This window comes from Mycteria americana, chromosome 14 (assembly GCF_035582795.1).
Source record: "Mycteria americana isolate JAX WOST 10 ecotype Jacksonville Zoo and Gardens chromosome 14, USCA_MyAme_1.0, whole genome shotgun sequence".
Taxonomy (NCBI): Eukaryota; Metazoa; Chordata; class Aves; order Ciconiiformes; family Ciconiidae; genus Mycteria; species Mycteria americana.
The window spans coordinates 2,891,244-2,917,625 of NC_134378.1; the positions used below are offsets into that span (position 1 = coordinate 2,891,244).

Sequence of the window (26,382 nt, forward strand, 5' to 3'; positions counted from 1 at the left end):
CAGCAGAGCGCGGTTTGGCTGTGAAGGCTGAAGGGTTCTTGAAGAGAGAAAGGAAATATGCAGGTAATGAAAAAATAAGATTAAACTTAATGCATGGAAATAACAAAAGGTGAGGATTAGGCGAGTATGCAAATGCCATAGAGGAAAAACTAAGAAATGCAATCAGAAGGGTATCGATTTGTGCGTGCAGAGGCACTGGTTCTGGGTTAGTATTCCTGCTCTCTTAAAATACTGTTGTTTGAGAGCTCTGCTGTTAAAAAGGTGATTGTGTATATCGGATTTACCTTTCTAGTTTGGATTGTAATGCCCAGTGCCCCACGCTTTGCCTGTTGCACACTGAATGTTTTCCAGAAGAGTATGAAATTCACAGTGGGTCTTGGATATCCACAGCCTTGTGGGTTGAGATGATGCTTAAAAGGAGTCAAGAAACCAGAGGAAGGGAAGAGGGGAGTGCTGTGAGGAGCAGACCCGATGGGGATGAGACGGAGGCAGGAACTAACACAGTGCCCAGCGACAGCCCGTCCCTCCGCGTTCCCGGCGAGCGCTCTGCCAAGCCATTGCTATGGCCAGTCCTCGTCTTCTGAAGTACAGAAGGGATTAGACTAAATATACTCTTTTTCCACTGGTGCAGTCTGTATGTTTTGTATCGCCACATTTGAATTGGGGTACGAGCAGTGTTTTTCCATCTCTAAGTTGGGTTGCTCTTTGCATATCCTCTGTGTGGTCACGTTCTTACCGTTTCTTTACTGGCTCAACTTCAGCAGACTCTTTGAGTTGGTCCCCGCTATGTGTTTAGTGATTTTGTAAGGCAAATGTTCTCCGTACACCACCAGTGGTGATGGATAGCAAAGGTGTTAAGTTGGGCATCTAAATGCAAATCCCATCCTGTTAGGATAGTTTCTGGCTGCAGTTTGGGAGGACACAGGACTCTCCCATATGTCCGGGCTTGGTGGCTGGAAAGGCAGGGAGCCTTGCTGCTCGTTTGCCAATGCAATTATTTTTTCTTTGGTAACAAAAGAGCAGAGATCTGTCTTGGATTAGAAAATGATCCCACAACAAAAATTATAATGTGTGAAACGCTCTCTACTCTGATATTTTAGAAAGACAGCGTCATACCGACTGTTTTCAACATAGATATTTATAATTAACTGGAAAAGCTGTCTTTTACCAGAAAACAGCTGAAATGATGACAGTAAGCACAGGACTTTTTGTTCCCTACAGTGAAGTGGTATGAGAGACAGAAATAGTCTTAAAACCACGACAGATGAAATGTACCTCCTGCAGGTGAGCGCTATGGGTTTTGCCCTGGTTCTGTGTCGTTTCCAGCCAGTTTCAGCACCTCGCTCCCAGATTCAGTGCAGGTTTCCCATGTTCTGCTGCTGGGGAAGCGCTTTTCCTGCTGGGGGAATAATTCAGATCCGTTAAGGCATGAGTTGAAAGCAGTGAGGGGCAGATGCAAAAGCAGCACTTGATTTTTGTGCTGTATTTTAAACGAGTGCAGTGATGGATTGTGATCTGGGATGATGGCAAGCATACGTTGTGCCGTACAGGACCAGAAAAGCCCTGCTTGTGTGTTTCCTGTCGCTACCCCGCCACGTACCCCTGTTCCCTTCTCTGGCTTCCCTCTTCCCATGCTGCAGCCAGGTAAGGTCACCAGCCCGGTGAGGACAGGTGGGTGAATGTTGTCCTGCCCCAATGGAAAATGGCTCCTCAAATGCATTATTAAGGTTTTCTGCAGATGGGAAGAATTCCCAATGGACCATCGTTTTTGATTCATTTGGGACCAGATTTCTCAAAAGCTTTTTGTAGCACAGCTCCAAGTGTCGACGTCCACAGCTGTGATATGTTTTTCAAAAGAACTCAACATACAATGCGTCGAGTGGTTTTGAAAGCTGGGCCTGGAGTGAACTAGAGAAGCCAAATACATCTTTTGTCCTTATTTTTGCTATTAAGGTTCTGAAGCATTTGACTTTCAAAGGTGATTTTGCAGTGTCAGCATTGTTCGTCTCGGCGTGTTTTGGGCCACTTCCCCACCCGTGTCTCAGTCCCCGTGAAGGCAGCGCCGCTCTGATGCCCGCGCTCCTGCCTGCAGCGTTGTGCTGACCAGGGCCGAGCTCCGCAACCTGGGGAACGCTCCTGGTGTTGCAAGGAAGGAAGAGAAATTTTGATGATGGCCTTGTTGGGAAAACTATGCCACGTGTGCAGGTATGTGACAGGTAACGGTGGAGCGAGGGTGCATTGCTCAATCAACTGCTTCTTTTTGGGGGAGGAGGACAAGAGCAGGAGAAAGACCAGCCACTTGCGTGCCCCAGAGATTCAGCCGTTGTTGACCTGCCCCCCGTGCCCTCCGTTTGCCTCCTGGCAGGAAGAAGTGCCGCCCGGCCTGGGCTTCCCGCAGGCACGGTGGGTGCAGCTCCTGGAGAGGTGCCTCCCCTCGCCGCATCCTCGGGATCCGCGCTCTGCAAGGAGAGAGGCCAGTCCGTGCTCTGGGTTCAAGCCAGTTCGCTTTCCCCAGCGCCAGACAAGTGCAGGGGTGAACAGCTGTGTCCGTGAGATCTAAAGCCAGGCTGTTTTGTAATAAACTGAGAGCAAATGACTACAAGTAAAACTGATAGGAATTATATTTTGCTTCAACGTAATCCCCGGATACCTTTCGAGTTGCTGTGCTGCCGCTTCCTAGGATGTGGCGTCTGCCTGAGCTGTGAGAACTGGGAAATTTCATGGGGATACCTTGTCTGCTGGGTTACACTTTGGGCTGCGACCACAGGGGTCCTGGAGGGTTGGGTGTCTGTGCTGTTACTTTTCCTAATGTTTTCCCCCTTTTTTGTTTTTTTCCCCGTCTTTTTAGTTTAAATCCACCTTCCCACATTGCTGTTGACACATCTTTGTTTCTCCTTTTATCTCTCTAGTGTCTCTCTTGCAGTTTAGGCTTTTGAATGCAAATGCACGTCCCAGGTGGCTGTATTGGCCCTAAGTGCTCCGAGGACATAAAAATGCTTTCTGATTCCTTGTTCCTACCCGATCAGCCAGGGGTATGTGAATTACTTTAGAAGAGCTTTTAGGTACAAAGACAGTTCATTATGGTATGTTTAAGATTACTCTACTTTTGTCCCTATTCCTCCTGCTGGCTGCCTGCTTCCTGCCCAGCCTGAACTCTCTTCACATAAAGCTCTTAATGCATTTACTGAGATTATATTAGATGCCGATAGGCAAACAAGTTCCTAATTTCTTGTGTTAACAGCGCGTGCACACGCTCCCTCCCCCGTGATACGGTATTAATAGCCAGCTCTGGAGGCTCTTCGACATTGCTGCTTTTGCCTCTAGGAACGTGGGGCCGCCGTGGTCTGGGGCCGGTCATGCGGCTTGCGGACCTGTGGTTGGGGCTGGACCGGCCGACGAGGACGAGGCTCCTGTGCTGCCGGGCTCCTGCATCGTGATGGGGTAGGATGCTGCTTTTGGGTTCCTGGGCCCCGCAGACAGACTGGTCTTCAAACAGTTTAAATGGATATATTTGAGCGTCGCCACCTTGTCGCACCCAAAGCAGTTTTATCAAAGGGGGCGTGCATCAAAGTTAATTACCGTAAGGGGCCTGCATCAGAGCTCCCGAAGTCCCTCACTCTCCCCCCAAAATAATCAACAAAATCAAAACGGTTGTTTGCTAGGAGGCCTCGACCATGCTCTAATGGCCTAAAGCCGATGAGCTGCACCGCGCTGCAATGCCCTGCCCTCAGCCTGGTGCCAGGCTCGGCGTTTGGCCAGCGCGGCAGGGGCTCGGGTGGGACGGAGCAGGGAAGCGCTCTGCCCTCCTCCAAGGCACTGAGCCACGGCTGCTCTCACAGCCCAGGAACATGGCTCAACAGACCTAAGGTTGGGCTGATCTTGAGCTTCGTGATAGCCAAATGTTTTGACTTGCCTTTTTTCTCCCCCCCCGCCCCGCCTCCCCGTCTTTCCGCCTTCTTCCCAGCTGCAAAGACATCCAGCCGTTAGTCTGGCCATGCTGCTTTCCTCATCTTGAAGTGAACTGGTGACTGGTGGCAGGACGGATGGACAGACGGATGTTCGAGCATCCCCAGACTCACCATGAACTTGAACAGATGCCATAGGCAGCTTTGCCCTCAGTGCTGGATGATGGCTCAGGCCAGGCTCAGCAGACAACTTTCTAGGACTGGAAACTTAAAAAAGCATTGGAAGTGTGGTAGCAGCTGGCTTCTCCCCGTGTGGTCACTGGTGCCCTCCAGACACAGCTCGGGTGCCAAATGTTTGCGTACCAGGTACCGGGGTTTGGACGATTACGCCAGCGAACACGTGCGCAGCTGCCAACGCGGTGTGAGCTTTGCTCTGCCGAGCGAGGCACTGGGGAGACGGCCAGAAGACACCGTGCTTCAGGAGCATTTATTAGCACCGTTGGCTTGCGCAAACTGGAACAGCAGCCTCATTTTTCCAGTCTGTTATGAGCCGGACCAGTGCGAAGTCCAGAGATTGAAGACCTGGATTTGTCCCCTGCTCTCCTGCATCAAATGAGTTTCCAGGCCTCCAGAGAAAAAGCCCCAGAGCCCCTGTGAACCCAGATGTTTTGCTCAGCCCAGTGGGATATACCTTGTGCAAGGGAAAGCAAATCCTGTGGGCAGAGCTGAAGCCTAGAAAGGGAAAGAAGACTTACTTGTCTGAAACAGAGGAAAAGAGTGTGTGTGTGTGTGTGTATGTATGACAGAGAGAGAAGAGAGCGAAAGCAAATTAGATTTCTTTCTTTTATTATACAGGATTGTATGTACAAGGTCACCTTTCTCCCAAACATCAGCATCACAGTCAGTTCATAGCAAAAACTGCAGCTCATCTCTCAAAGCCTAGAAAACAGCTCTACAACGGCTCAGTACAACACAATGGATAAATTGTACAGGAACCGGAAAAAGGTAGGGGAAAGCACACTTATCCCTTTAATACCTCATGAATTATTTGAAACTAAGAAATGCAAATAAAACATTGTGCTTCAAGAGCCATGCTTGCTCCAGGATGGCCCTCGGGGGAGGGAAGCATGGCCCCCGGGACCCGTTTTCCCCTTCACCCTTCAAAGAGAGATGCCATAGATGAGGTCTGGCTTTGAGCACTGGAGCAGAAAGCAGAGGTCCCCTTTCAGAGCACTCTATAGGACCTGCGGGGCCATCTGTTTTGTGGGAGGGTTTGACCAAGGAGAAGCTGTGGACACTGTTCCAGATTCAAAGCACTGGTGGGTGTGTTTTGGAGGGGAACAGGGGAGATGGGCAGGACACATCTGATCTGGATAAAGTGCTGTGTGAGTTTCAGTCCCATCTACCCCCTGAACTCAGAAAAACTGGATAAGCCCACGAAGGAGGAACGAACAAGAAGAGAAAGGCTGAGAGACCTCTTGGGTGTTGTGGTGTAAGGGGGTTCCCACGACAAGCTGCATGCTGGCTGCTGCAGCCCTCTGCTTGCAGGACACGGCACGGGTCAAAAGCAGCTTGAATTTGGGTAGGCGGGGAGGTGCTTGCACGCCCACATGCATCATGCTCGGGGTATTCACCGTTACCAGTCTCGTTACGCTCAAGCAAGTTGTCACGCCGCGCAGACCCGTCAGACCGGTGATGGAGCACAGGAGCAGGAGCTGTTGCGCCGCTCTCCCGGTGTGCCAGGTTGGTGCGAAGACCCAGCGACGCCGGGGCAAGAGATGTGAGCACCCTGGGGAAGGGGCTGATGTCTCTGGCACGGGGCTGGAGAAGTGGGTGGATTGCATCCCTTCCAGGGAGCAGCTGGTCCAAGAAAAGGGTCTCATCCACACATGCTTGCACCCCCCCTACTCTGCAGAGACTTGCTCGGCCTTTACATAGTGGCTTCCCAGCGGAGAACGAGGAGACCAAACTACTGAAGATGACGTATGCGTTGTTTCCCCTGCTTGGGATCGCCTGCTTTCCTGCAGGCAGCTTCCCTTCCCCTTTCCCTCTCTTCAAGCGGCCGCAAAGAGCACAGCACATGCACCAGCACCGCTCCCTTCTACCTGGAAGTGACCGTGTACCCGGGGCAGCTCATGGGGCAAGGGAGACGTGACAGGAGGTGACCATTCTGAGAGGACAGCTCACCCCACACCCTGTGAGAACACAAATTGTCCAAACTGAGACAGTACTTTTCCCTCAGTTAGCAAATGGTCTGGCTCTCACCTAGCACGGGAAAAAACATCTTTATTGGGTTAGGCTTAGCTCTCCCTCCTCTCCTAGAAAAAGCCCTATAACACCTCTGACTCATGTGGTGACGCAACCGCTCTCCCGTTATCTAGCCAGTGATGGGTATGGACTGTGCAGGGTTTGGCTCCTGCCTCTGCTGGCTGCAGAGCTCCGAATCCGTTGCACGGGGTAGTGGGGTTTTTTTGCACTGGGATGATGAGTTTTCTTTGTCTTTGCTTTACAGATGGATGGAAGATGTCGGGCCATGTTTCTCCTTTTGAATGCCAGGTAGAGATGACAGCAGCACTTCGATTCAGCTTGTCTTGCTCAACGTGCCAGGACAGGGTTTAGCCTCGTGCTTTCCTCACACTGTTGCTCACTGCTGTTCTGAATGGGCTGCGAGGAGAGAAGGGGGGGAAGTACATCATTGCCCTTGAACCTCAAAGATTTGTGATTTAGGAAAGGGAGCGAGGGGCTGATCAGTGGAAAAGAGCATCTCCTGAAGCAGCACCCCCCCCACCCCCACGTGCACGGAATGAAAGCTTTTGCTCAGAATCAGCCCTAAAAAGCAGCGTGTGAGCGGTACCTGGTTACTGTAGTCTGGCATCCTCCGCATCTGTGTAATGGCTGTTTTCCTGGAGGAAAAAGGGAACCAGAAAGAGTAAATCACCGCGTGTCGCCCCTGCCCTGCCCGGGACACGGTGACACCTCCCGTGCAGTGACCAGCCGGTACCGGGGGTGGGAGAGCTCGCACGCTGTGAGCAGGGTCAGGTTGCTCAGCGTGGCGGAGGAGCTACAAAACACACCTGACGTGGACACGGGGTGCCGTGGCTGCGGTTTCTGGCACGCACAGTCCCAGGCAAAACCAAAAGTTTCCTCTGGCTCCTTATTCTGGAAGGGGTCTGCCAAACAGACCTGGGATGTGTGACTCCCTCTTGGATTTTGAAGTCTGGCTCCTGCTGAACCTCAGAGGGACTGGGATGAAATTAAGCCCACCTTCCCTTGTGTAAAGTCAGGTGTCTGATCTGGGCTACGGCAGAGTCGGCAGCTCCAGCGGGCATGGCCCAGGGAAGGTCTCGAGCCCGTGGCATGAGTTGCCATGCTTAGACTGGAAGCCTGATTTCTGCATGGCCAGGTTAAGTCCATGCTCAGCACTTTCATAAAGTTTACTGCATGTGCTTGCACAGCTCATGCCTTGTTGTAGCACTGTGAGAAGTTAATTTGGGACCTAGGAAGGGCCTGCGGCAGGGAACAGGCGTTCCCGCGTTACTGGACCTGCCCAGTGAGGGTAAGGTGCAGTCAGTCCGCAACGGCAAATGGTGCACGATATAATGACTCTGCTGTTGAACACAGGAACCGGTCCCAGTTTGCAGCAGAACTCATCATCCAGAACGGTAACACTCATAACAGTCATCACTCCAAAGGCCCCAGCAACAGTGCGGGTGCGCTGCACCACTCCCCATGCAGCAGTGGTTTTGAAAGCGAGGGATGTGAGAGTCCCCCCTCCCGGAGCCATCCTGCAATGCAGCACCATTGAAAGAATGAGGAGCTCAGCAGTAGTATTTACTGCGTAGGCTACGTTTTGTGGAGAATATTTTAGAGATGGAAACGGATCCAGGAGATGTCTGCAGGGGATGCTAAGTAATCTGAAAGGAAAGGCAAGGGAGCCCAGCCCAACGTTGTTAGCAGCAGGCTGGTTTACAGGACACTGGGGGAGATAAACAGATTTTTACAATCAGGGAGGCCAACAGGGTCTTTGCAAAGACCCTACAGGGGAAAAGCCTCAGGACTGCAATGCATGAAGAAGGGACAGCTGGAGACCAGGCTCAAAGGAGCTGTGGCTGGAGACTCCCAAGAGAGGGAAGTCTGGAGGCTTGTGACTTCTGGCAACAGAACAAAGGCTCCTGCTCTGCAATTACAGAGCAGGTAGCTCCCAGGGAACAGGCTCTTCAGGAAAGCCAGGTGAGGTGGCATGTGCTCCGGGCAAAGGAATAGCCCAGATTTGCCTGGGATTTGCCTTGGAACAGGTGAGAATCAGCTGTGAGCTTGTGGGGGAGGATCAGGGGACAGACCAACATGGGTGACATCATGGCAGGCATCTGCTACAGACCAAAGTCTCCTCTGGATGGCTGGAAGAACCTCCTGATCACAGGCCCTTGTACTCCCGGGGGACTTCAACCACCCTGGCATCTGGTGGGAGGGCAGCAGGGCTGGGTGCAAGCAACCCAGGACATTTCTGGAGAGCGTCAAGAACAATTTCTTGACACAGCTGATGGACCAGCTGACTAGGGGAGACATTCTTCTGGACTGTTACTGATGACCAAGGAAGAACTGGTCAAAGATGTAAAGATGGAGATAAGTCTTGGCTGCAGTGACCATGAGACTGTGAAGTTGCGTATCCGGAGAGAAGTGACCAAGATAAAGAGCAGAATCAAATCCCTGAACTTAAGAGAGCAGATTTTGGCTTGTTCAGGGATCTGCTTGGCAAAATCCATGGGAGACTGCTCCGGAGGCCAAGGCATTTGTGTCATCTTCAAGGACACCTGCTTTGAAGCACAAGAATGGCCCGTTCTGATGACAGTCGGGCAGGTGTGGCAGGAGGCCAGCATGGACGAACAGCAAGCTCCCAAGTGAGCTTTTTCCTACATGAAAAGGCAGAATATAGAAAATGGAAAGCAGAGCTGAGCCACCAGGGAGGAATACAGAGCCATCCCTCCAGTGCGCAGTGATGGAGTTAGAAGAGCATCTGTAGGTCCACCAGCAGCAAAAGGAAGGCTAGGGGAAGTGTAAGCTCACTGCTCAGTGGGGCAGGCGACCAAGGGACCTAGTGACGAAGCACATGGAAAAGGCCAAGGTACTCAATGCTTCTTTTTTTTTCTTCTTAGTTTTCACTGGTCTGGTCTGTCTTCTGACCTCCCAGGTCCCTGAGCCTCGTGGCAGTGCCTGTGCGAATGAAGCATCACCTACTTTACCCTTCCTCTGCAGAGCTCCTTTCCTGCCCACCCTCTCTGAAAAGGGCACAAACTCATGCTGGGGGGGGCCTTCATCCTTCTCCCTGTGGGCTGCAGCGTGTATTTTGGACTTGATTTCCTCAGGTGATGTTGGAAACTTCACCAAGGCCAAGCAGAGATTTGTGCACAAAACCAGGGCAGCCAGCTTTGCACTGGAAGTGGGGCTGAAAGGAAGTATTTGCCCAGCTCCCATTGACTTTCAATGGAAATTGTGTGCCTGACCCCCTTGGCGTCTGAAATGCCCCTCCTCGCCCAGCTGGGGCTAACACCACTCCGCTTAGCTGTACTGTTTTCACCTGAGCTCTGGTTCAGTGAACTCCCCTATGAACAGGGATGCTCAGGCCTGCTGGTGCCCAGGAGACATCCTATGGTTGTCTACAGGGTATAGGTGGGACCCAGACCCAAGTCCAGTTGGATGTTCCCCACTTGTCACCATGGGGAAGAGGTTCATGGCAGGGAAGCCTCTGTGCTGGGCGCTGCCCAAGTGCCGGCAGGTCTGGTTCCTGCCTTGCATAAACTATGTCTTTCCCACTTGTGATGGATGCACTCCTCCTGTTGGAACTAACGGGACTTTGGTCCAGGCAGACGCTCAGCAAGTAAGCCTAAACAAAGTTAATCCTATTGTGTCAGGCTCTCAGTGAGAACCCAGCACCAAAACCAAAAACGCCGAAACTGCACAAACACAGCAGAAGATCTGTCTACGAATCAACCACTTCACGCTATAAACATCTGCAGCCATCGGGGCCCATTGAGCTCTCCCTCCACAGCAGCTGGCTGCGGCGGGGACCTCCCCTTGATAGGGACGCCTCCCAGGGTTAACCCTCGAGGCTGAGAGACCCTTTAGCTGACACCAGGCATCGGTGGGTTGGTAAGTGACATTTTTTGCATGCATGTGACATTTAAGATAAGTATAGTAAGCTTACACGATAATCTTTGTATCCCATACTAACTTTAAGTGTAGTAAACAGAGTATCGACCACCAACCCAACTGTACTTATTAAATATTTTACATACCTAAATGTATGGGTTAGAACTCAATAAATTAACTACTAGACCAGATCTGTCTGAGTGGCCTCTGACTCTTCTCCTGCGACACCACTGCCCCTCGGAGCCAAGGGTAGACAGTGGTTTTAGGGACCGGTGTGGGCACCGTCTCCACGCACAACAGGTGGTGAAGGCTACGCTGACCCGTGTAAGCCAGAGACATGGCCTAAAGGAGTCCCTCCCCGGGAACTGGAAAGACTCCAAAACTGTTCAGTGTTGTAAGGTCAGGAGGGAAATACAAAGGAGAGCTTTGGTGAGTCGCCTTGCAGTGTTCCAGAAAGCATCCCCGCAGGTGAACTGCACACAGTAACCTGCCCCATGCTGTGAGCCTGGCTGATGCTGGCAGCGAAATATTTCTGATCTCAATGCCACTTCAGGACCAGAGAGTTACAGAAAACAGAGATGGAAGGGAGCTGAAATAGTCATCTATTCTTAATGAAGATCAACTCTTCTTAAATCACTGCCAGCAGATGTCTGTCCACTCTGGGTTTTTTATCCCACTAACGGCAGAAAAGTCCACATTTTTTTGACAGGCTGTGTGCTGCTTTATCATCATTAGCATCAGCAAGTTTCCCCCTAATTTCTACCACCTGTTTCCCCTGATGTAATTCAAACCTGGCCTTCCTTATCCTAATTGACATAGAGATGGAGGTCAGCTTTGGCCTTTCTTATTTATAGCATCTGTTATGACGTCTCTCCTTAAACATCTCTTCTTGGATTTAGGAGGAGTCACAGACTTCAGCTATGAGGCCCCAGAAACCGAAACAGCTGAAAGCCCCTGTTCAGATCCCTCACCCGTCACGACTAAGGTGGGGAGGAGCAGAAGAGTACAAACGAGCTGGGAAGTGTTTTGAGTTAGAGGAGCTTTTTGACCCTAGGAAGAGCGCAGCGCAATGCAGTGCGGCCACCCCAGTGATGGGGAGGTGAGGAAGAAGAAAGGGATGCTGAGCTTCATCCTCACTTCCGCTGCCACCAGTGCCGGGGTGGGGAAGGAGCGGAGCTGCTGCAGGGGACGCTCAGTACAGGCTCAGAAGCTGCCCTGACGTGCCCAAGCCTCCGCGGGAGAGCCGTGCCAGCCAGCCCAGCTTCCCAGGGCTGCGGTCCTGGGGAAGAGGCAGCAAGCAGAGCTGTCCTTCCACCCCAGCGCCCTGTTGCCCTTTGCCTGGGTCTGGAGCAGATCCTGTTCTCAGAGGAGTCTTAATTTGGGATAAATGACAGTGCTGCCAGTGGTAATACAGTGCCTGCATTACCCCTGCCAGCAGAGTACCCAAGAACAGGGCTCCCATCCGGGTGCCTTTTAGGCACGAAACTTGCTCACTGGGTTCACTGGGAGCGTCCTTATTCGGGGCAGGACTAAGACCAACGGGGCCGATACGTGCATGACATCAGGCCAGCCACGCGCGAGCGCTGCCCTCGCTGTCGATGTACAGCACGGCAGTCGTGGCCTGCTCAGCCCTTATAACTAGCTTTGTGCCATCTGGCGTCCGTCCGGGCGAAAGGGCATCGCGAATGCACGCTGTTAGGAAAGCGCAGCTAATATAACGTGGCCTGTCTTTGCCATATGTTTCAATCCATCTGGGAATTACTTGGAGCAGAGCAACTTGTTTTAACCATTAATTAATAGTTGTGAAATCAAGGATAAATGTCGTTCAAATTTCAAGAGCCAACCATGTTTCTTCAGTGTCCCCGCATGCATTTGCTGGGTCAATGCTTTTGGAAGCAGCAGAACAGTTTGAAAGAACAAGCTGTGAACAATCATGGGATTTAAGTACAACAATTTCTTTTGAGGAAGGAAAAACTATTTTTTTCTGGGGATTTAGTAAGTTCCAGTAAAACTGTAGTCCGTTACTGCACTCCCTTGGCTGGAGGGATGTAGTACCCAAACTCTCTTACCAGTTCATCTTCACACTCATCCCGTGCGAGACCCTCTTCCTCACCCTCGTCCCCGTTCAGCGGCTCCTCCGTGTTGACCTCCGCCTCTGACGCCGTGTCTTCCTGCGAGATTTCGCTTTTGCTGCCATCTGCCTTCTTCCGTACCTCTGTGAGAGCAAGAGCCAAGCCACCGGGATCAGGGGCTGGGGGAGGCAACAGCCAGAGCCCGATGACACTAATCCAGTGGGCCCCCACATTCAGTTGGTAGGCAAATAATGGATCTTGGCTTTTTTCTGCAATGGGAAGTTTTGCTGATTTTGTGGAAGCTGCCTGAGAGCAACCCTGGAGAGGGCAGAGCAGGTCATCGTTCTGCATCCCTCCTGAGTGAGTGTGGGAGGCAGATGGAATAGAATAGGAATAGAATAACAGAACAAAAAAGGAAGCTAAAAAAAAAAACCCTATATGACAAAAGAAAAAAAATCTCATGATTTTAAAACCCAATTCCATGATTTAGGGAATTTTGGCATGTAATTTTGGCCTGTGATTCCACCCTGGAACCCGGGGGTCGACACTTCGCCGTCAGAGCCCGGAGGATGCTCTAAGCCGCGGCAGTTTCAAGGCCGGCTCTGCAGGGCGCTGCCCCGCACTCTTTGCCTGTTCTCGGACTGGCTCCGAGGCACCCGCGCGCACCCAACTGACCTGCGGACATCTTCTGCTCTTCAGCGATCTGCTCCAGTCGGCCCAGGAGAGCATCAATGTTGGATTTGATCTGCGTCAGCTCAGTTTTGATTGTTTGCAGCTCACTGCACTTCACTTGGGAGGAAGGAAGGAAAAAAAGGCATTTAGTGCCCCGCAGAGCGCCCGAGGCACCGGCCGCACCGCTCTGCCCGGCCCGAGTCACCTCGCGGAGCAGGTTCAAACATCAACTGGAAACCCCACACCAGAAACATACCCCACACTAGAAACATACCCCGCGCATCCCTGGGGTCGACGTGCGGCGATGCTCGCACCTCGCTGCAGGGCGCATGCGAGCTTGCCTGTGCTGGAAGGAGCGCGGTGAGCGGTGTGCAGGGCGTCCGGCACAGCTGGCAGGGGCTCGGTGGGCAGGCGAGGGGAGGCTGGCTTTGCACGGAGCAGCAACGCGCCCTCCTCCGCTGCCAGTCCTCGCCGCCCTGCTGCCTGTTACGGCACCGGCAGGGAAAGCTGGGGGGGGCTGCGGGTGGTCGTATGCACCCAAAAAAGCCTGCGTGTGTGTTGTCCAGGCACGTCGCGGAGGCTGACACCAGGCTTTGGCACGCTCGGGTTGTACGTGCGCCTTCCCCTGCTGGACTGGCAGCCCGCGGGCTTCTGAAAGGCCCTCGCTTGGGCTCTCGTGTCCAGATGTTTTGGGTTTTTTAAGGTTTTCCCTGGGAGCATCTGGCCCTGGGGGGGTGAATACCTGGGGACGGGAGGTCCGTGTGCACGGGCTCCGCGCTGTGCTGCCGCACCCCACGCACATACTCACGCTTCAGCTTGGCCGAGCTGTTGGCGATGGCAGCTGATCTGGCGAAGAGCTTGACGGGGAGCGTCGCCTTCACGCGCCGGACGAGGGGGATGGTGACCCGCGGCCGCTTCACAGGAACCACCCTGGGCACTGGGGAGACTCGGCCCCGGTACTCGAAGAGCCTGGAGCGGGGGGGTGGAGGATGGGGGGGCCGAAGCAGCCCTGCAGCACCCCCAGCCCCGCCATGCCGGCGATCGGGTGCCGCAACCAGGACCCGAGCAGCGCTGGCGGTGAGCCGGGGCACAGCCTGGCCATCGGACCCCACCGTGCTGGGCTGGGCTGGACCCCCCTGCACCCCACCTCGCTCCCCGCAGCAGGAGCCGCACTGCAGGGAAGATCTGGCCCCATAGAAAGCCCCTTCGGCTGACGCCTGCCCCGCTCACCTGTCGTAGAAGTCGTCTCTGTAATAGTCATAGTCGAAGTCGTAACCGCTGCAGAGACAGAGTCAGGATGGCACGGGTTAATTAGTGCTGGCAATGGGTTATTATTACTCCCTCATCGCCTGCTGAGCCTCCCAGGTCCTTTATTTATTCCCCCTCCCTAGGGGAGCCCCTGTCCTTCCACCTGGCCGGACGTGCACGCTGGTCCTCCCGGCCGCGAGGGTCTGCAGGCGCGGGGCTGAGCCCGGGAGAAAGATCTGGGGGGCTGAATGCACTGGACAGGGTGATGTTGGCAGCAGAGCGTTAACCTGGTTATCTCAAGGGGGAGCAAGAAGATGCGCAGGTGGATTAAAACCTACGAGCTGGGGTGGGGGGAAATGTCCGCAAACAGCCCGTGGGGAAGCCTGCACTCGAAGCGGTGGCTGAGCCTGGGGAGCGGGGACCAGCCCTCCATCCCCGGCCAGCCGCCCAGGGAAGCTGAAAGTACGGCTGATGGGTCGTGTCTGTAAAGCGTCAGCTGAACTGTCCTCACGGCATTGCTGATACCCCTCCGGCCGGCCTTCTGTGCAGCGGGACCGTGCCCGTGTCAGGAGGGCACTGCCCTGCCGCCACCCTCGTACGATTTTTTTTCGTAACATATATAAATGTTGGGGGAGAAGTCAGGAAGAAGGGGATATTTATTAATTTAACATCCTCACTATCAAAGATGTTTAAACCTCTCTCCTCCCAGTGAGACATTGCCCACGTCCTGTTTTCTTAAGCTTGAACTGCATTTTAACCCAAAGTTGGAGCAATGCATTTCTCACTCCCTGGAGACCCACTAACACGCTTTCTCTCTTGCTGCAGCTGGTTTTTCACAAGGCGACACAAACCGGGCGGTTACAGCGGGCGACCGCAGCTCTTCAGAGACAAGACCCGCTCTGGTGCTGCCTGACGCCCTGGCACGCTCCCAGCAGCGAGGAAGGGCCACGCTGCTGAACCTACCAGCTACCCCCAGCTAAACACAGCGTCTGGTTCCCTTATGTGCTGCTGGCTGGATTAATGCTCGTTAAATAAGAAGTTATGCTGACGTTCCCTCCTCTCTGCTCTTAACAAAGAGAATGGTTATTGCAGCCCTTGAAAGCAAAGAGTCTGTCCTGCATTGTGAAACGGTTTGAAGTGGCTTATTAAAAAAAGAAAATCTAATGGGAAGAAAGAGAGAGTGATGGGGAGAGGGACGGACTCCGAGCCAGGAGAAACTGGGGCATGGGGAGAGGGAAGGATGAGCGTTCAAGTTTGCAGCTGAGAGCATATTTGGTGTCCTGCATCTTAGGCAAGAAGTGACGAGAGCGTGTGGCTGGCCAGGACGGCCAGTGGGAAGCGTGGTTGGACCAGGAACTCCAGGCTTGACCCAGGACGCCTGTCCTGCCTAGGCTGGCACTGGGCTTCCCACCCAATGTTTTAGTTTCAGTAACTGGCTGGTTTCTCAAATGTTTGGTTTTTTGTTTTTTTTTCCATGCTCCTTGGGTTCCCCAGAAGCCTGTGGCAGCATGCGGAGCCTCAGCCTGTGTCTCGGGGGGACCTGAAGCACACCCTGGGTGGCTGGAGACACCAGGGCTCCCCTGGGGCCAACGGCAGTTGGTGCAAGGGGTTAAGGACAAGACAGCATCTGCACCTACTGCCTCTTTTGGGGTTTGCTGCCACCATCATGCACTGCCACGGTGACTTCAAGTGAGGAGGTATTTTATAAAACTGGACCTTATCTCTGGGCAGCTGCTGACCACGGCATCCACGGTCGCCAGGACGCTGGGTGCAGGGTCTCACTGCCGAGCAAGCAGCAATGGCAGGGTGGGGGGAGATGTGACTGTGGAAGTGTTATTGCCATAAGCCTTCCGAATTCAACTGCATGATGAAAAATAGCCATTTTGCTGACGGTCTCAGCCTAGATGAATTTCAGCACCTTTTCAGCCTTGGTGTCCTCTCCTTCTGACCTGACTTGTAGACAATGTTTCTGCTGGGCTCACAGAGGAGAAATGAATACCATGGCAGCCTTCTGTCCCAGCCACTGCGTGATCTGTATTTATTCCCTTGTGTGCTTTTCTGAATTGAAAGGGAAAGGTAATGCCTACCACGTCAGCTCTTGCTGGAATATAACCAGCCTGCTTCTCTGGCTGAGGAGACGGGCAGTAAGGAACAAGGAAACGTATTTTCATGCAGATTTTTGTGACTGGTAACTTGATTTTCATTCTAACCTGGGATGAAACCTGGAAATACAGAAAATCTCCAAGAAAATAGCTCCCCTCAGCCCACCAATCTATTCTGATCACCAAGGACGTTTGACTCCGGTTCTGTTTGAATCCAATAAACACAGAATGCAATCAAAATAGGAAGTCATTTGAAAGGGCAATTGAACTAGGATGCTTCTACACTGTCAGATTCCCCTTCTTCATTTTTTGTTTGTTTGGTTGGTTTTTTTCCTTAGATGCAAGTTAAACGAAACTGCTGCAATTTTGTAGTATTTGTCAATCCTGACAGGCTCTGGTGAACTGCTTCTGGCTAGATCCAGCAATGCCCTGGAGCCAATGTGCTCTGTAGCCACAGGCCAGAGAAGACAGTGGCATCTCCCTGCAGCTCAAGGACTCCAACCGGGCTGAAGCAGTGTCTTTATTCACGGCAAAAACTCCCTCCGTGGGCTGTTGCTCTCGCTGGGAAGCTCGCTGTGGCTTGGAGGGAGCTTTGGACCATTTGCTCATAAACAACACAAAGCTTGAGGGCATTTGGCAAAATTTTGAAACACCCGCACTCCTTTCTTCTTGCCCTATTCACGCTACTGGTCTTGCGCCGGCTTTTCTTCCAAGCCTTCGCTCCCTGGTGGGAGCCGCATTGGCAGAGCTGTGGACACCGGGCTCCGCACGTGGCCAGTTCCCTGGAGAGACGGGGATGGAGAGGAGCTGCAGCTCCAAGCCCATGGCACGGGCATCGCCCTGCTGCCGTCAGCGCTGTCCCGGGCAAAGCCGTGCATCTAGGAACAAGGAATGAAGCCCTGAACGGGGTGGGCACCCTCCATCTCCATCACCGACCCTGCCCTGCGGCATTTGGACACCTCCGCCTCACTCCTGTGCTCTGCTACAGCACCACCAGGACAAAGCCTGGCCTCAAGTACCTGTACACCCAGCCTGCTGCGGGCTGGAGAAGGGCGGAGAAGCCTAAAACCTCAGGTGAAGTCCCAAGCCTGTTTCAAGACTGGTCAAAACAGCAGTTTGGTATCTGAAGTGGCTAATAAACACCGCAAACGTTACTACGCTATTTGCAGTAGGGAATGTGTGAGCAAAGCTGGGCAGCCTTGCGTTTTTCTGGTGGCCCAAAACTACTGGCCCAGTTTTGCAGCTTGCTTACAGAGGCAGCGGAGTTGGCTTCCAACATGCCTCATCTGCAGGGCAGTGGGTCCAGGGGCATCTCCTAATATTTGTGGGTGAAAAGCAGGGGGGTGGGGGGGTACTCCTGTGCTGGCCCTGAACACTCAGGGGATTGAAGCCACTTCCACCCATTTCAAAAGGAATCAGGAGCGTAACCATCCCGGGGAGCTGGTCCTGACTTCCCAAAACCAGTGCGATTCACCTCACTTGGCTTCTGACGCTGGGAATGTAAAGGGATAAATCCAAGCCGGGGGGAAGAGGCAGTCCCAGGTCATGGAACGTCACATCCAAAGGCAGACATCTAAAATACTGTCGGGTGAAGAACTGCTTTTTTATCCAGCAAGCAAAAAGGGAGTCCAGACAACCAGACCACATAAAAGCCCTGACAGCATAGGGGGCTGAACTCGCGTGAGATGAATCCACGCTTGGAGCCAGTGCGGTGCAGGATGGCAAATACTGGGATCTCAGCCTCTGGCGGGACCACTTTCAGTACCTGCTAACCACGAGACAGCCCTCAAGGAAGGCAGCAGGCTGAAATACGGGATTTTCGGGAGTCTGTGACTGTATGACCCTGCTATGACATGCCAGTCAGGTCATGGCTTTACAGATGATGCCAGGGAGGCAGTGGCTGGATGCTTGCAAGTCAGGCGCTGAGCAAAAGGCCGGCCTTCCAACACGAGTGCAGGAAAAAAGCTACTAAAAAGCGAGTGCCTTAGTGTGGGTGATTTATCTGGATGTTGTGTGCCTGAAAATTTCACTGCACGTAGGATAAACCTTCCTGAGACTGATGGATCATTTTTCAGTGACCTGGCAGGGCTTCCTTTGTGTACAGGAATAATTTTTGCCATTTTTCAATCAGTTGGTGACACTGCGCCCTTTAAAAATAAAGCAGGGACTGATTGTGGGAGTGAGAGGCAGCAGAAGGCTGTAAGGCTGTGTCAGGTATGATGCTGCCACCTCCTGATGCATTTCTTCTGCTTTGTTTTTCTTTAGTAATTAAATAACATTTATTAATGACTCGCAAAGGTTCAAAATCCAAATATTCGTAATCGAAGGGCAATTGTTTGTATGTGCTGCCTTTACATTACATTTGCGGTGCCATTTCTGAGCAGGTACCTGAATAGCAAACGTACATTTGAGCGGCTGTGCTTTTAATTACTGGCTGACAGCCCCGCTCTGATAATCACAAGCGACACGTTGTGCTCAGCTCGCATCCTTCTATTAACGGTTGCACAACCTTAATTATTGCAGCAGTAGAAATAATACTCGCTGGAACGCTGCTTGGAAAATCCGGCGTTGATCAAATGGTGAGCTTTTAAGATCCTGTGTATCTGGTGTGAGATTCCTTCCTCCTGCAAAGGGCCGGGGTAGCGGGAAGCCGGGAGGGAAACGTGGGAAGGGAGCCCGGCGTTTCCGAGGCGCCGGGGCTGCGGAGGGGCTGCTGTGGCTGGGACAGCGCGCGCACCCCTACTGCCAGCGTTGGGTCTGCTGGCTTTGGAACCATTGCTCGCCTCCTCCTCCGCCCCGCGGTTGTTTCTCAGCCCCGTCTGTGTGGATTTGGCACCAGGGCTGGCCGGGGTGTCGTGGCTCCCAGCACCGCTGCCGAGACGTGGGAGGAGCGGATCTGTTTGGAGATGGGCTGACACCAGCTTTCTGCAGGGATGGTAAGGGGTGTAACACGGGATGTGAATGCCAGCTGAGCTGGAAGGACAGCGTCCACTTGCATCTGTAGACTGTGAAAATAAGTCGGCGGTGGTTTGTGTCTGCCACCATTTTGGAGACAGTTCCTTGGGCCACTGAGCTGCCAGACACTCGGTTGCTCTTGCAGTTCTCGCTTAGGTTGCCCTTGCTGTCCTTTTGGCTACAGAGCAACATTAGCACCAGCATTCCAGGGAAGGGCAGAGATCTGTGCGTCCAAACGCCAAGTGCAGCCCTTGCAGACTCCGCTGCCCTGGGGCAAAGCCACCTTCCCTTCCCAGCCCGCAGCAACGAGCAGCCAGCGCACAGCACAGCGGGATCGCTGGCACCCACCCGAACGTGGCCCAAACCGCCCGAGGAAAGCCTGTCCAGACATTCGCTACGCAGGCAAGAAAAGTACGGCCAGAAGGCAAAAGGTTTTGAGACGCGGGATGTGAATACCTGGGGGACATGGTCAAAACACAGATTCATTTTCCAGCCACCCTCGCTAACTCCTTTGCAGTATCTCCAGGCACGTCTGCGTTCAGCAGCGGTGGCCGGGGTGCCAGGCAGGAGCACCCCGGGGACCTTGCACGTACAAAGGGATGCTCTGGCAAATGCCAGAGGCAGAGGGAGGGAGGGAGGCCCTGAAGATCCAGGGAGGTCAGGGGAGAGCAGTGATGACAGCAAGGTTTTATATTAACTGAAGGTCGCTCTTGTGGAGACACCTGAGAAAATTTATGATGGCATGAACCTGGGTGAATGTTTTACCTGTTGGAGGCAGATGGGAGGCCACGTCCCAACGGATTTCTGCTAAACACTCAGATACCCGCCCTGGGCTGGTGGATCAAGTAAGACTGTCAAGATTGCTGCTTCCTCTCTGTCCAAAGTGAGATGTCCTTTCCCTTCCCCTTGACCCTCTCATACAGACTTTGGAGAGAGGCAAAGTAAACCCCAACCTTTGAAAAAATCATCTTATGTGTTTAACGCAGCATTTCTGTAAATTATAGTGCTGTGATTTTTGAAGTCTTACATTTAGAAAAATTTATGATGGTTAGGGAAGCTATAACCACGGCTCACTGCGAACCTGCATTCCCTGCTTTCCGTGAGATATCGTAAGTTCTGCTAGTCCAGATGGCAAAGTTTAAATCTGTCACCAATCTGGGATGAAATATTGCTGAAGCTCAGAGCAGTGTAGTTCTCTGGCCCATATTTTAGCATATCCATATTTGTGGGAGGAAGCGAACATCTCTCGTTCGCTCTCTCTTCATCTACATGGCAGCCTGGAAGTCTGAAATATTGGTCATTTCAACAGAAATGGATTAGCGGTCAAGGCACGGACGAAGAGTAAATGAAATGCTCTTTATTGCAAGATGTATGGAACGAATTGATTTGCATTATGGCTACCAGCACCACTTAAGTAGTATACGTGCAGCTAAATAGAAGGATTTGTGTCATCTCTATTTCCATACATCAGCGTGGGTAATGCACAGAGAGTCCCCCTCCCCTCGACTGGCGTCCCCTGTGAATGTGGAGGGCCAAGTTCTGGTGAAGGGCCAAGCTGGCCCGGGTGGGAGGAACAATTTGCCTGGTGAAAGCTGCACAGGAAGGGCTCAGCTGAGAGACTGGGGCAGGTCCCAACAGACGCCTGGGTGGTGGTGGTGGGAGGGCGGCTGAGGCTCTGCTGGGTTTGCCTGTGCCAGAAGAGCGTTGCCACCACTGCGGTTTGCCATTTTGTAGCACACCGGTGCTGGACTGCGTGGCCGAGTCTGAATCACAGGGTTTTTTCATTTCTCTTCATCCTTCTCACTTTTCTTTTTTTTGCAGAAAAATCTACAGTTCTTTCATGATTTCCTTTTTTACTACACCCACCCGTAACCCTCATACTGATTTTAGTCCTTTCTTCCCAACATCACACGTTCTAAACCCTGACTCAGTGCCCCAGTCTCCATACCATGAGACTGGCATAAAAACAATGAGAATTTATGAATAAAACACATTTTGGGATCTTGTTATTTGTTTTTGGGTTCTTGTAACCTGCAGGGTATAATACCTCTTCTCTCCAAATACCTTTTCAGGTTTTCCCTTCTGCAACCTCAGGAGCAAGAACTTAATGAGTTTCTCCCATATTCCCATGACTCCAGACTCCAGGGCTTAACTGAAAATCTTCACTTCTCATGAAAATCTTGATAAAGTCTCTAGAGCTGGCAACAGTGGCATTGAAGGCTCACTCTGACATCTGTAACACCCTACATCTCCCACAAACCTACTCCATGTCCCACTTGTCCCTCCCATTCCCTTGATCCCTTGGTCACTGCTCCACAGCACTGGCTCCCTTGGGGACTCCCCCGGCCACTCCTTTGTCCACCTCCATCTGTTGCCCCAAGGGCTTCCCACTTCCTTCCTTCCTTCTCCCCCTTTCCCTGTCATTCTTCTCTTGCCCTTTTCTCCAGCGTCTCTCCCTAATTTATCCCTGTTCTCCCCCAACACCCAACATATGCCACTGTGCCCCACTCCTACTCCCCAGCTGGAGGAGCTGGGGCTGGAGGGGAGCGCTCCTCTTGTTATATCTCTTTTGAGACTTCTGATGTGCTTAAAGCAGGTACTGCCCCCTTTTCTCCAATGATCTCCAGGTCCAACACTGTTCACAGGTTGGTTCATGCCCAGCAGAGTCCCACAAGGCCACGGGCGTTGGCCAACCTTGGGTCTGCCGCTGACACTTCTTGCAGGCTCTCCTCCCTGCAGCCTACCGCCGAGGGGCATTGCAAAGGCCAAGAAGCCCATGGGAGGAGATCTGAACGTGCAGCAGTGGCCCAGGGCTGCCTGGGGTAGGGGCCAGGGAGCTCGGGCAGCAGCCTGGGGGGTGCGAAAATCAGCCCCAGCCGGAAGGAAACACCAGCCTGGAGACCTCGCCGGAGGGAGGTGGTGCGGTGGAGACCTACCTGTACAACGCGGAGGCTGCTCTCTTCAGCCCTTTAGGTCTGTTGGGTTTAGGTTCCCCGGCCATGTTGATATCTGCAATGAACAGACGGGCAGCTATGACGCGGCACATCCACGCTCACTGGGAGCGTATCCGACCACGCAGAAAGGGAGGCTGTGCACAGCCCCGCCACCAGCAGAAACAAACTCCTCCACGCCTCCCACCACATTTCCACCTGCTTTTAGCATGTCTGGGGCCCTGCTGGACCTCCACAAGAAGGCAAATATATTCTTGCACTTGGCAAGCCTCTTCCTTTTCCTCTACAAAGCTACTAACCATTTATTTTTGAAGTCAACGCCCTGCACATGGTCTCACTCCCCCCCCCCAAATTCAAGACAGGTTTCTCAGGAGAACTCCGTGCTGTAATGATAAGGCACAGACAATATATAAAACCGCTGCATGCTGCTAACTGCTAACAATTTATCCCTTGCTCCTTCTAGAATAAAAATGAATGCTAAGCACGAGCCAGCCAGGCATCGCTGTGGACTGGGCTGCGTTAAAAGCTGCACGGGGTGCAGGCACACGCCTGCAGCCAGCCCAGCTGATCTCGGAGGAGCATCTTCTACCAGGGGAGGTGAGAATGAGCTCTTCTAATCCGCCGAGGAAATTTCTCTCCTCGGACTCGGTGCCAAACGTGCTTTTGACGTGAGAATAAAGTGATACAGCCAATTTCACGGAGGCTGCCGAGAGCCTGGCAATCTAACGCTGAGCGTGGCCCCGGAGCCGCAGAGAGATGAGCTGTTGGGAGCACGAGGCCTCACCCCCTCTTTGTTTCTTGGCGCACGAGCGAGCAAATTCCCTGCTGGCTTCTCCAATCAGCCCTAAACTTTTTCTGTTCTTCAGGTCCTTTCTGTCTAAGTAGGTGTCAGACCTCTGAGCATGCCAGATCTGAGTCAAGCCAGACAGGATTTCCTTCCATAGACCAAAGCACCGTTTGCACTGGGCGGGACAGGGGCTGCCCCACAGCACTGGGGCAGGTCCTTGTGCTAAGCTGGTGGCACGAGTTACAGCCTCTGAGGCGCAGGTGGATTGGAAGGTCTCCAGCTGGGGCGCAGGGTTTGTGGATCTGTCACTGCCAGCCGGGATATTTCAGTTCTCACCTCTTCAGCGCTTGCAGGATATGCCATGAAACTCAGCAGGTTTAAGCTCACTAATCGTCGCTTTTTTCATGCTGCATGGAGGGACTTTATGGAGAAACGTGGACAGGCTGGTCTGCTCACCGTCAAAATAAAGAGCTTGCAAAGTGATCCAAAGTGAACAGGGTGCTGACTTCATTATTAACCAAGAAAATCTTCAGGAGCACAAGCAAGCTGCGGCACTGCTGAAACAACCGGAGCAGGAGGAGTACAGCCTGCACACGTGGGACACGGCTCCGGAGGAGCGCGGACATGCTCCCACTGCCCAAACGTCTTGCGGTGCAATTCCTTGGACTGCCTTTTAGGGTCTAGCAAGAGACATCATTCCTCCTGAAGCTGGAGCTGAGCCTATTTAGAAGCTTGCATAACGACTGTGGTGTTGCTCAGCTGCTACATTGAACGTTCCTCCAGAGGCCCATTCAGATCAGAGCGTGTTTTCTGTGCCTTCCCCCTCCCTCCTCCCATACTCAGCTGCTAGGGGGAACGCAGGAGTTCCTGAAGGACGTTGAGCCTGAAGGACGGGCACGGCCATAGGACAGGTTGGTGGACAACTGCTGCCAGTGTGAACATTATGCATGCGGTTGCCTTTCTGAGTCTGTTGAGCAACACAATGGTTCTGGCAACGCTGTCTGCTGTAAAGGAAGACAGGAATAAATGCTTCCTTGGTGCGTCCCAGAGCACATCCCTGCTCAGCTCCAGTTCCCTTGTTGGGAACCCTTTTTGCTGTCAGGGTGCATCTCGCCAGCTGCCAGTCGTTCTTCTTGAAAAATGAAGAGCTAACGACAGCACCATGCTGATGAACACCCTTCACGGGAGATGCAACGAAAGCCCAATGGTGGATAATGACATCAATTAGCTCAATTTGCTGGTATGAACTCCTAGAAACAGCACTGTGGAGCCTTTATCGGGGCATGCACACAAACTGGGAAATTTATACTTTCAACCTGTAGTGGTGATGAGCAGTCAGACACCTCAGGATTCCCTTGATAGTGAACAAGGAGAGACAAGAGCTCAGCAGGCACAGCAGTCTGGACAGATTCTGCACCTCGTTCCCATTCTGGCTCCCTCCTCTGCATCGCTGAATCTGTCTGCCCACCCCAGGGCAGTAGCTACCCCTCCTGCTCCTATCCAGGCACCTTTGCCCACACTAAATGGGGTGGTCATGCTTTGTCTAGCCATCATGGCAGGGACAAGTTATGGTGTGGATCCAGCTTCCAGTGCAGAGCTCCCCTCGCTGGGATGGCAACTGCCTCCTGCAATGACTGGGGCGTCCGGGAGCCTCTGGAGAAAGCACAGAGGTTGCCAGGAGCTGCCTGGCAGAGCAGTCCATGTCCCCGCCCGTGATGGGCTACAGCCATGGCTTCAAACACCTCAGTTTTGTGATGCATTCAGTATCTTGCTGATCAATTAAAATGCAAGTTTGATTGTTCGCATATCTGATGACAGAGGAAGAAGAAGAAAAAAGAAAAAAATGGAAGAAATGGTATTAGACTACTGAGCTTGAGAGCTGACCTTAGCTGGGAGATGCGAGCTAGAAAGATGCTGCTGCCTTGCTCATTCATTCTGGTATGCGCTGGAAAATGTTACCTGCAAGTCATCCCTGGCACTCGGAGCAGGCGGAGGCGGAACCCTCCTGCCACCGGCGGTGCGCGTAACTGTCCCACGGCAGCGCAGCCAGCTGTGCCCCTGCAGGGGCGAGTACCACCGCGGGCTGGAGTCATTGCCTGCAGGGTTTCTGCAAGGACCAGCTTTTCTGTGATCTATTAGAAGGAGTTGCAAGAGCCTTGGCGGATGCTGGGGGAGATAGGAGATCCTTAGACTACACGCCCACTCAGACGAGTCAGGCACGTGCAAAGCTGTGATGGGAAACCACAACATTTCCTAAACATTGCTGCAAATTCTCTTTCCCATCTGAACAGCTGAGGCGGGAAAGGCAGTTTCACTTGAACTGTGCCATGCAGGGCTGCTACAACCGAGTCATTACAGCAAGTGCTTGCCGTGCAGGAGTGGCTCTGGATTCAGACGGGGATGCTGTCCTGCTGAGTGACCGCCTGCCGGCACTGGGGACAGGCGGCCCTGCGCTGTCAACAAGGCTGGGGGTACTTTGCCCCTGCGCCGGGCGCTGCCTGGAGCCACGCTGCCCCGCCGTGCAGGCGGTGATCCCCCACGAGCTCCTGCCGTGCCGAACCCAGCTGTTTGCCTGGCCGTCACGGGCTGCAGCTCTTCCACAGGATCGCGTGGTTGCACCCTGCTGAAGTTACTGGCTGGAACTGCCAGGGTGGAAAGAAGCCTGCCTTCCTGCTGCCCGCCTGGGGAGGGAAGCTTTATCATGACCTCAAAGGACCCCCCAGAACCCTGCCCACGGACAGAAGCAGGGACAGTCTCTTCAGCAACGTGTCGGCCATGTCCCTTGCCCGTCCCATCCTGTTCTTCCTCTCCACGTTCCTATGTGGCCATCACCTCCTCTTTTTTAGGGCGGGACTTTCTACCTTGTTGTGTGCAAAGGCGTTTTCTAACCACGTTGTTCAGCTCTTCTCCTCTGCTGCATTCTCCTGAAAGGGGAGCGTCCTCGTGTTTATACTGGTCCGTGAACAGCAAAGGAAAGCCTGCGGAGCTCTCCTGCGGTAAGACTGGCCCATGAAGGGAAGGCAGATGAAAGGGAGCTGAATTTGCACCTCGTCCAGTACATGTAGAGGACTCCCCGTTAGAATACAGCCCTTTTGTCTTGTTGGCATGCCAGACCTCTGGGACCAGCACTGAGAGGCGAGTAAGATGTTCCTATCATGGCAAACCTTTCATCTCTCTCTTCAGCTATGTGGGCAAGTGTTGCCTGTCTCTTAGCTGCGTCTCCTGTACCTGTCTGGAGCATCACAACGAGCTCCTTTGCTCCCCAGGGCCCTCTGTGTCATATCTACGGACTCTGCGCACGTGGGCTGGAAGCAGCTCTGGCACACTGTGCTTCACCTCCGTCTGCAGCTCTGCTAGCTGGACCATAAGAGAAGTGAAAAGAAGTTTCTGGTATTTGAAAAAACCATGGATGCAAACAGCACACTGTCTTAAAGGTCAGATCTAACACGCTACTTTTTATTTCAGCCTGCTGTGCCAGACGCAGGGTGGGAATGGGCTGCAATCGCTTTCCTGGGTGCCCAATGACCACTGCCTGCAGCAGGC

General features: G+C 53.0%; 1 protein-coding gene across 6 annotated transcripts in view; it reads right to left on the reverse strand.

The window, feature by feature from the left end:
* Positions 1-4,734: 4,734 nt before the first annotated feature.
* RALY (RALY heterogeneous nuclear ribonucleoprotein) overlaps positions 4,735-26,382 on the reverse strand; it is a 142,160-nt gene continuing 120,512 nt past the window's right edge. For all 6 annotated transcript variants that reach the window (XM_075517127.1, XM_075517122.1, XM_075517126.1 and 3 more), the window contains 7 exons: positions 22,038-22,110; positions 14,027-14,074; positions 13,605-13,765; positions 12,800-12,913; positions 12,122-12,267; positions 6,760-6,808; positions 4,735-6,569 (listed from right to left, as the gene is read on the reverse strand). In XM_075517127.1, coding sequence (XP_075373242.1) covers positions 6,764-6,808; positions 12,122-12,267; positions 12,800-12,913; positions 13,605-13,765; positions 14,027-14,074; positions 22,038-22,110 — 587 coding nt within the window. In that variant the 3' untranslated portion in view covers positions 4,735-6,569; positions 6,760-6,763. The remainder of the gene's footprint in view (positions 6,570-6,759; positions 6,809-12,121; positions 12,268-12,799; positions 12,914-13,604; positions 13,766-14,026; positions 14,075-22,037; positions 22,111-26,382) is intronic.